At 42.9% G+C, this 10,372-nt stretch overlaps 1 protein-coding gene across 1 annotated transcript in view; it reads right to left on the bottom strand.

The window, feature by feature from the left end:
- Positions 1-1,196: 1,196 nt before the first annotated feature.
- The window catches only part of Mob3b (MOB kinase activator 3B), a 187,335-nt gene continuing 178,159 nt past the window's right edge, over positions 1,197-10,372 (bottom strand). Inside the window, exon 4 of the mRNA XM_004638565.2 lies at positions 1,197-4,546. Coding sequence (XP_004638622.1) covers positions 4,517-4,546 — 30 coding nt within the window. The 3' untranslated portion in view covers positions 1,197-4,516. The remainder of the gene's footprint in view (positions 4,547-10,372) is intronic.

The raw sequence follows: 10,372 nt of genomic DNA, 5'->3' as shown, positions 1-10,372 counted from the left end.
AGGAATGGGCTTCCACCAATGCCAGAGTGATGACTGGCACGGATCACCACAGAAAGATCTATGGGAGGACCTCTATTTAAATTCCTATGTTTTCTCAAAGAGATGGTTAAGAACAAGCACTACCACTAAAATAGTCTGATCCGAGGAGGTATGCTGAAGGTAGGAAGCAACAATAGCCAGGAAAGTAAGCCAGAGTAGTTGGGCATAAAATGGTTCAGAACTTTGTGTGGAATTTAAAATAGAAAAAAATCTGGAGGTGCCCTAAAGAGCAAGTTAGTATTCTGCAAAGACATAACTGGGTTTGAAGAAGGGAGGGGACAATTTCTGACCATGCTCACAGTGGATGACATCCAATATGTGACACTGGGACAGCTTGGGAAGCTTCCTAGTTGGGCTACAGAAAGGGTGGACAAGGAGAGCGAGACTTCCCAGAGCTTGGGCTGTGGGGAAAGCTCTAAGGGAGGAGAGGCTCAAGGGCCACTGGCCTTTAACTGCTTCATGGCTGTGCAAAAAAGCTCCTATGTGTGTATGTTCTCTCATCCCATGCGGTCTCTGGATCTTTCCAAGGTAGGACACTAGAAATGATGTGTTCAGCTCAGGTTGACTGGGATGCAGACACTGCAATGCTTCAGCAGTTTCTGCCAGTACTGCGGGAACATTTCTGTGCCTGAAGCAGGTGAAAAGAGAGCGAGTTCACACCCGAAGTATTACTCGTGGGGTCTGGGAGGTAAAAGGAAGGGATTAAGAGATCTGCCAGAGTTTCTTGCATTTATTCTGGCTCTGTGGCTCTGGGCTCTTATGAATGAGGAAACACTTGAGAAGAGAATATTAACAATCTAAGCCGTGGAAAACAACTCAGGCGGAGTATTTCTTTGCCTATTATTTTTCATTATTTCTCCCATTGAGGAAGCTGTTTTTGGCATGTTATCCCTAATCCTCTCCCCAACTCATTTGTCATTCCCTACAAAGATTTTTTTAAATTTACCTACTTATTCTTTCAGTACAAGGTCTCACTATGTGGCTCAGACTCCTAGTGATCCTCCTGTCTCAGCCTCCCAGAGCTGGGATTACAGGCATGCAGCACCACACCCGGTTTCGGAGCCAGCACAGCATGCCCAGGGTTCTGGGTTCAGCACAGCATGCGGTACTGGGGATGGAACTTGGGACTCTGTGCTTACGAGGCAGGCACTAGTTTTAATGTCACATAAATGCTTCATATATAATTAAGTGATGTGGTCCTTGGAGGACTGCAATCCATTATTGGGCGTAAGATTTCCCTTAATAAGAACGACTTCAACAAGAACACACTTTCTCTGTCATTCAACCATGGATCTGAGGGGGAAGTCACTGTGGGAGAATCAGTACTATTTGGCCACGTAAGTCCTCATCCTCCAGGAGACTCCCTGCAAACCTTTTCTTTCATTAATGGGAAGGCAAGACTTGGGTCACTGCTACAACAGGTCTAATCTTCATCATGGGCTTCTGATAATACTAAGAAGTGGATTCATACATATACAGTATCTAAAATGTATGTACAGATTTTCAGAGCTTAACAATAAATTACAGATAATGATTGGATCAGGGAGAGGACACCTGAGCACACTGATCAATCTTAATATCACAAAGTGAGAGTTAGATATGGTGTATTTTCTGATATGACAGGAAGGAAACAAATGTCATACTGTTGCCAAAGAAGTTTAGCCTAAATATATAATGAGAAACCATCAGAAAAACAAAACACACAAAAATTCCCAAGTGTGGGACAGTCTACAAAATAATCAGCCTGAATTCTTTAATGTGAGAGTCATGAAAGACATACCACTTCATACACACACATGCACACGCACACCAAAGCCCTCCATGAACATACATCACTACATAAGCACACACACTAAAGGGAACTGCCAATCCATTAAAGAAAACTAAAGACAATGGCAAGTTAATTCAGTGTGTGATTCCTGACTAGATCCTAAATTTAAATGAAACAGACTGAAAGGAATATTTTTGAGACAGCTGGGGAATTTTGCCCATGGATTGTATATCAAGTATGCCATATTTTTGCTCTGTTTCTTAGAGGTCAATAATGACATTGGAAATGGATTGGACAATGCTCTTACTAACAAGAAGGCATATAATGAAGTATATTAAAATTTCTTGATGACTACAGCTTCTTTGCAAATGGGTCTGCAATATGAATATGTATTTATAGTATAAAAGAAAATGGGGCAAAATGTTAATCAGTGTGCTTAAGGGCATTCTTTCAATATTGAAATTTCTGAAAAAAAGCAGAAAAAGGAAGTGTGGAGGGGTGAAGGTATGGAAAAGAAGCAGAGATGCCAGCGAGGAGCTCAGGCTCTCCGTTTGCAGTAAGAGATGCACGGAAGATGAAGTGAGGCCAGAGAGTTAGAAATCACCTCCAAGATTTCCAACAGAATTTGCCAAACAAAGCTCTGCTGTAATAGGAACAACATGTAATTAAAGAACTTGAACATTCGGCCAGTTGATTAGTACATTTACCAATATAACCAAGAAGAAATTATTCTAAAGTTTAAATATATTTGAATTTTTAAGTTGCATGGAAATTTCATACACAACATTAATAGAAAATGACTTTAAAAATTAATGACAAGTGTCTTCAGAGTCTAACCTCCCACTTGGTTAAGCATCACTGAAATGCAAGAAGTATATTTAACTTTTTAAATGCAAAAATCTGTGTTTCTCCAGGGTACAAAACTACAGAGAATCTCTGTGAAGATGAGCTCCACACTGTCATTTCTCTGTTACTACCATCTTGCCTTCCCACGTGGTATTATATCATTGCATAGGTCAAAAATGAGGGGCTCTTGTTTCTCTGGCTCCTTAGGACAATCAGATATTCAGCAGTGATGCTGAAAAATAAATCTTTGCCTATCTTGACTTCTCAAAGTTGTGAGGGAAAATGTTTACTGTTGATCAGAGCACATGGAGAGAGGTAGCTATGTCTGGATTTGATGGGCCAACTTGTAGGAGATGCAAAGGAAGGGTTGATCTGAAGGGTTAGGTCAACACAGCACACTACTGTGTCCAAAAAAGGAACTCATTTTTAGTTTGCACGAAGGATTCCTGATTACTAGGCTTCCATGGCAGCCACGAATGCCTTGAACCTGTTATGTAAAATAAAGCTAAATCAGAGTTGTTTAGTTATCTTTTAACTATTATTACACTAAAATGCACTAATGATTTCTTATCTGCTTTTCTCCACCAACTGATACCTTGGTAAATTCACGTGTCATTGGAAATATTATTCCCCCCTAATCACAGGTTGGGCTAGTCAGGAAGAAAATTTCATGAATGAATCAGAGAACACAGCATTTCATTAACCATACTCATGTTTCAAAAGTCAGAATATAGAGCAGAGTGCTTTTTTCTATCTACTAGAAGAGAAGAAGTGGAGTGGATGGTACAGGGCCATCAGCTCTGGCTCCACTGCTGCCTCCACAGCACAATCACAGGGGCAGAAATTAATTGTGCACCCCAAGATAATGTGACAGACGAGGGGTGATCGGAAGGGGAAGTTAAGTCAGGGACTGAGGATTTAATCTACTCAAACCAAATAATAACTGTACTTTTGTTTTATCACTGAAATATTATTTAGAGACATCCATTACTTCCTGCCCATTAATAAAGAACAAACGCCGCACTGGTCTGGCTCACAGCTCCTAATAGTGGGCTTAGTCATTTGTAACTTTCTTTTACTGCTCTCTTCTGGAAAATAGGAAGGAACATGGACAGGAGAGTCAAGGGATGATGGCTATTATGAAAAAAATACATTCTGATCTGGACAAACTGGTAATTTGTTAGCTTGCTGCTAACAGGCTCTTCCCTGTAGTTAGAATGGGATAACCGACTGAGGCAGAGACAAGCCAGCCCATGTCATGGTCCCCACTGAAACAGTTTCTTAGGGAAGTCATACAGTGTTGCCAGATCTGGTTTCAGACCTCTCACAGTGCCATGGCCCTGTGCAATATTAAACCACAGAATCAGAGCAGGAGGCTTCCCTGATCTGAAAAAAAAGGCTTGTCACAGAAAAGCTAGCTGTGCATCCAAAGTTCCAAAATTCACTCTGTACTTAGAAAACAAATGACAGAAAAGCTGGCCAGCTAACAAGACAGAGGAATAGAAAGGTACAAATATGCATCTTAGTCTCAAAACCTGGATTTCAGTAAAGCTCAGGGGGCAGGCCACAGGCAGAACTGTGATGCACACAGAAGGGCTGAGGCGCCTCCCAGGCAAGCCCAGGGTGGGGGCCGGGGGTGGTCCTTCTGCAGGGGTGATCCGCTTGGTCCGCAGGGCTAGGCTAGCAGCACTCTGAGGATAAGAGCACATGACGTGAGCGGGGAAGGTCTCTCAGGAGCCCCGATTGCCTCCAGCTCTGTCGCCCGAGGAAGTAGGGAGGCCACTTCAGCCCGGAAGTCCACCCACTGTCCACTCAGGACTGCAGGAAGTTTTTCTCTCTTCTGCAGGATGAGATGAAGTGTCAGTGACACATTCTGCTCGTCATCTCTTTCTGGAAGGCAAGGAGGACAGTTAGAGGGAAGCTATGAGCAGAGCAATGGCTTGATGAAGGATTCTAAAAATACTCTCAGGAACTTCAGAGTCTTTAAACAAAAGGGTGCAAGTGTGGCCCATGAACAAGCCGCAGCATGAGGATGTGTTCTATGTTGTTTGCAGATTTTTCTTTTTATTAACACACTGCTTTAAAAACTTGACTATCTTGCCAAAACTCCAACTTGCTTGTTTTTACAAAAAAAAAAAAAAAGGCAAAATCTGGAGCCCCTAGTGGTGATGTTGACCAACGCCTGTCTGCTTCAGGCGAGTGCTCTGCGGGCTGCCCCTTGCCCACCACTCCCCCCAGTGTTTCCTGAGCAGAGCCCACCACCATTTGCCAGCTGATGTGATCCTGGGACTTGGACTGCTGCTGTTCTCAGAAAAGGGACTAACTTCTCTTTAGCTAAGTCTCAATTAAAGGTGGGTAAATGAATAACAAGTATGTATACAAAAAGAAGCAAAGAAGACAGCGTTTGTGGAAATGGAGAATATAGCAAAGTGTCTGATAGGCAGCCACCTGGGCTTTCACCCAAGATGACGTCGTCCACCTGTTGAGACACCTGTCTGACCCTCCACTCCACCCTAAGGGAGGTGCAACTCCCTCCATTCGTATTTTTTATGACTGTATTTTCACACAGAACATTCTGGTTTGTACCTGTTGAGCATGCATAGGCTCTGGCCATGTTTGCTGGACTTCATAGGCTGAGTTTCAAGAAGAAGAAACCCTTGTTATTTCATGCCATGTGCTTTCATCCTTGTGTTCCCCATCCCATGCTGGACACAGGGCAGTGACTCCTCTTTCACCTCTAAGAGCAGTATGGGCAACAGGCTGAAAATGAGCCCCAGGTCACTCAGCATTTAGGGAGGACAACACTGTCATTTTAATTAGATCAATAAGTTGCTTCCAAGCTCTGCATGTAGCAGGACATACTGCAACTGCTATTTCTCTTGCATGCTGACCTGGGTCACCCCAACTACAAAATAGGAAATATCTGAGTCAGAAGCACTTGACATGAAAGTGCTCAGGTGATCAGAAAGCCTTTGTGTCTGAAAATGACATGAATGTGTCTGCTAAAGAAGTAACGCGGGGCTGGTGAGATGGCTCAGTGGTCTAAAGCACCTGCTTAGAACAAGCTTAGCAAAGCACAGGGACCACGGTTCAATCCCCCAGCACCACATGCCAGCCAGCCCCGCCCCCTGGTGGGCTGAGCTGGCCACACAAACATACATAAATAAAATTAAAAAAAAAAAAAAGAAGTAACGCATAGTGCAAAATCTATAGGTACTGTTTTCTCCCTATACTATGATAGGGGAATGACATACAAATATACATATTGAAAAATTAAATGACCCTTTATTTATACACATTGCCTGTACCATGCACTAGACGCCTGGGAGATGAGGCTGTTGTTCTCAAGGATCCACATTCTACTGGGGAAAAAAGAGATGAGGGCCACAAGCAAGATCTAGTGACACTGGCGCAAGTACTCACAGGAGGCTGGGAGACATGGGGAACCAAGCTCACCCACATTTCAACTCTACCTTTGCTGCACATTTCCTACTTCTAGGATCTCCTTAGCCTTTAGTTCTTACTGGAAATGTCCTCTGTGTAGGATCTTTTTTTTTTCCATAATCCCTGAGATGCTTAAGCATTTGAACAGTTTATTTTTTTAAATAATTTTATTGAGAAACAAATAGCAATGAGACAGTTTCAAAACCAATTACTAGCCCAGTTTCAATAATTAATACATTGCATATTGTTGTCTTCTTAGTCGTTATTCATAGTACAAGATGTAGACATGATGTCCTGTCCACAAACACTATTAGAACAACTCTTTCTATTTATTGAATTAAGAGAAAGTAGCTGTATATCTATCCTAACTTTTGAATATACAGATACAAAATGGTCCTTCATTTATATCCCCTTTTTTTGTTTAGTTTTGTCAGAGGAGGGTATTCCATTGTCATTTAAATATTGTAGGTGCGTGAATTCAGCAAAATATTCCAATATAGTCCAGTAGTCCATAATAGTAGTGGGCTATCTGTAGGACTGGCAACGTCAGAAGTTGTTGACTTGAGCTCAGCATATTAATATAGCTTTACTTTTTATACTTACTTCATTTTTATACTTCCCTGCTGGATGGTTAAGACCAAGATATAGCAAGACCTATCTAACAAGAAATGTAACAAGGTCAGTCAAATCCCCTCAGGATTTATCCTGGAACCCTGTACCACAGTTTGTAGATCCTTTGTCGGTGTCAGCCATGTGGATGGTTCATGGCCATTGCTTGAATGAAAACAGTTTATGATGGATTTCATTGTTGCCTCCTGCCTTCATCCTATGTAAGATGCTGCTGGATCCAGAGAAGAAGGCCCAGGTCTGTTTGCTGATGGGTTCCCAGTATTCCCGGATGACTGATGTTCAATAAATGTTTGTTTAATCAAAAAATACATAGGCCCTACTCTCCTTATCCTCAAGGTGGAGGAAGTGATCCTGGCCTGAGAAATGTATGAGAAGGTTGAATGTGCCAAGATATATGCAGACTCAATGCATATTAATTCCCTTTCTCTCTTCCAAGAGAAAGATGTGCTTCAGAAGAATAAATCTGGAAGCAGTCGTTTCTTGCTCGGGGAGAAGGTCAGGTGATAATACGCCACTGAGCTGGGCCTAAAACTTTGAGCAGGCTGGTCAGTGTGGGTGGCAGGTGGATGGGACCAAAGATGTGAGTGCTGCTATGGCCGGAGCAGAGGTCATGACATGGGTGCATAAATAAGGACCCGTACACTTGGGAGGAGGGGTGGGAATAAGCTCTGACAACTCTAAGATGAACTTGCTCTTTGTTGCTGCCAAAGGTCCTTATGTTTTGGGTTAACTTGGATGACAGAGACAGTAATGCAATCATGTATTTAAGACAGAAAGAGAAGGAAGTTATGCTCAAGGGATGAACATGAGCTTAACTTTCTAACTGCTTCTAAGTGTTTGAATTGGGTCAGTACTTTTAGGGGGGAAAAATCTATCATTTGTTAAGCTATAAAGCATCAGGTACTTTCAAATAGCTGTGTCATGGGATTTGTATAACTCTGGGACAGAAGGAGGATCTTTGGCTGAAGAATGCCAATCTTGGAGTATAAGTGATTTGCTCAAGGTAAATAGGTAAAATGCAGAGCCAAAGTGGAATTCCAACAGCAGCACAGTCCCGGTGCTCACTGCCCCACAGGGACTGCCTCATGCAAGCATTGCCCTTCTAATCTCCAGAAGCAGAAGGATTTCCAACTCTACTGTACACACAGGCTTAGGGAATGAGAGTGATTTATCTGTCACACAGAAAGTGGCAGATAGGGGATTTAAGTTCAGCTCTGCCCGCAAACGCCAGCTCTTTCTACCATGCAACTAGGCTTTTAAGTCTGCGAGACAGTCTTATGAACATGCATTCCAGTGATACTGACTTATACATTAATTTTAGATGGTTGTAAGTGATTGCTGAATTTTCAAGAAAGCCGAAGTTATTTTTCCTTCACCTACACTGATGCTAATTTGAACTAAGAACTGCATGGATAAATACTAAACCAATTAGGGCACTGTAAGACCAGGGATATTCAAAATATGGAAGGAGTTTTTGCTTGTTCCTAAGGAGGTCAGGGGTAGAACCATTTCATTTATCCAACATGAGTGAGTTGGTCCACCATGAGCAGAGACTGAACTTCCCTCAAGAGAGTGCGCTGCTTCACTCCACAGAAAAGAAAGACATTCTCGGGATATCTGTTATATTCCTACATGGGAAGGATAACTGGAATGGCAGCACCTGAAGACACTACCCCTGGATCTGCCCTTCAAGACTACAGGCCCCAAAGCCATATTCTAGCACTTCCCCACTGGGTGACGCCAAGGAGCTATTTAAAGAAATCACTAGTGATTAAAAACAAGTGGCTTTCCTCCACAGAGCCTCCGGCAGGCATCTAATAGGGCCAAACACATTCCTTCCCCTTGGAGACAAGAGGCTTCCACAGCTTCTTCCTCAGCCACTCTGGGAGGAATCTGCCATCACTGGAGCTCTTTCATGCTGTATATCATAAGGCGTGTCACTAAAAAACTCCAGATGATGCTTAAAAGTCTTCAGAGGTGATGACAATTTTGAAAGATGTTCATAGAGACTTTTTTAATTTGGCTTACATATGAAGATTTAAAAAACAATTTGGATTTCAAGTAATGTTTTCTTATGGAGGGAATAAAGCAGGGACTTGTTTGTGTCACTCGGTATCTTTTACTTCTAGGCTCTACACTGCTAACAAACAATCCTATGCCCTGCAGCCTGGATGACAGAATCTGGGTACACAGGCAGGTCCTACCAGCCTCTGCTCAGCTACTGACCCCCACCATCCCTAATCAGACTGCTGTGTGTCTCCAGCAGGATGGCATCTGGTGGCTTCTCACAGGCTCCTTTTAGCTGGTAAAATCCCCTGCTCTCTTATGCCTCGAAATTCTCACAGCCTCCCAGATTCAGTTTTCAGCTCCCAGAAAGCGCAGCTATCCCATTCTCCAGTTGTCCTGCCCCTTGCACACCCCTTGCTACACTGTTTCCCACCAGCACCAGCACTGATTTCCTTTCTGCCTCAATCTGTGAAGACCTCTAAAAACCTGCAGTATTTTAATGGGTGACAAGGGAAACTTTTTCTTCATGTGACATGCAGTATAATGATTTGCACCAGTTATGGGGGGGGGGACACAATATGCACCCAATATGAGTTTACCCTGGAGTAAATGGCACTATGTACATTTTCTATTTCTGATTTTAGGTATTTTTAATATATCACTTTTTCCTGACAAGAAAACAGGTTCAAGTCATTTAAAAAGCAGCAAAAAGCAAAGTCAAGCAAGGCTCCACATCAAATCATATTTAGTTTTACAAATGAAGCTAACATGAGTTTGTGTAGCTTTGTAGGGGTGGTGGAGGTAAAGGGAATCCGGTTCTCTTTTCTGTGAGATAACACAGCTTCAGCCTGATCGGAACGTTTTTAAAGCAGGCATGTTCTCCAGCTGCTAGCTATGGCAAGAAGTCTTTCGATACCCATAGAGGAAGCTTTGGCGAGCGCGATGTCCGACGTTTCTCTCATTTCTCAGTTCACCGGTCCTTACGACTATCAGGTAGGGGAAAGCAGGGAAGAAGTGATTAGGAGAAGATCAGTGACTTGCTCTAGGCCACGCAAATCACCCGACTATGAGTCTGTGAGTGTTAGCCTCTAAGTTTTACATGGCATAAAGAAAGGGAAAGCTGTAGTGTTTACTGGGTATCAGCAATTATAGCAGTTTTTAATAAGTGTACTTAGATATTATAGAACAGGCTCCAAGAAGCCACCATCACAGACTGATGGATCACTCTTAGGAGAGGGGCATGGACGTCATTGAGTCCGACACTTTCAGTGGGAGGTGTGGAGGCTCAGGCAGGAGCACAGCATGTGTCTTCGCAAACGTGGCCAGGTGGTTGTGGCAGAACCAGGACTTCTGGCCGGTGGATTCTGTGCTATGCGTTGGCTTGGAAAAGGCCTCCACGGACTTCTCAGATATGCTAGAAACTTTGTGAGAAGGATCTTAAGTCAACAGAACCCTCACCCATTAGCAGTCATTAAAAATCCAATGGTTCAGAGCAGGGTAGTGAGAAGGTCACAGCATGTTAAATTTGGCCTAAGAGATGTAAACTTCTCATGCACAAATGCCCTACAGGAACATTCTCTGTCTCTGTGTCTGTCTATCTCTCTCTCTCTCTCTCTCTCTCTCTCTCTCTCTCTC

Source organism: Octodon degus, unplaced genomic scaffold (genome assembly GCF_000260255.1).
Source record: "Octodon degus isolate 3935 unplaced genomic scaffold, OctDeg1.0 scaffold00099, whole genome shotgun sequence".
In the NCBI taxonomy this organism is placed as follows: domain Eukaryota; kingdom Metazoa; phylum Chordata; class Mammalia; order Rodentia; family Octodontidae; genus Octodon; species Octodon degus.
The sequence above is the reverse complement of the archived record's forward strand: the minus strand, read 5'-3'. Positions and strand labels throughout refer to the sequence as shown.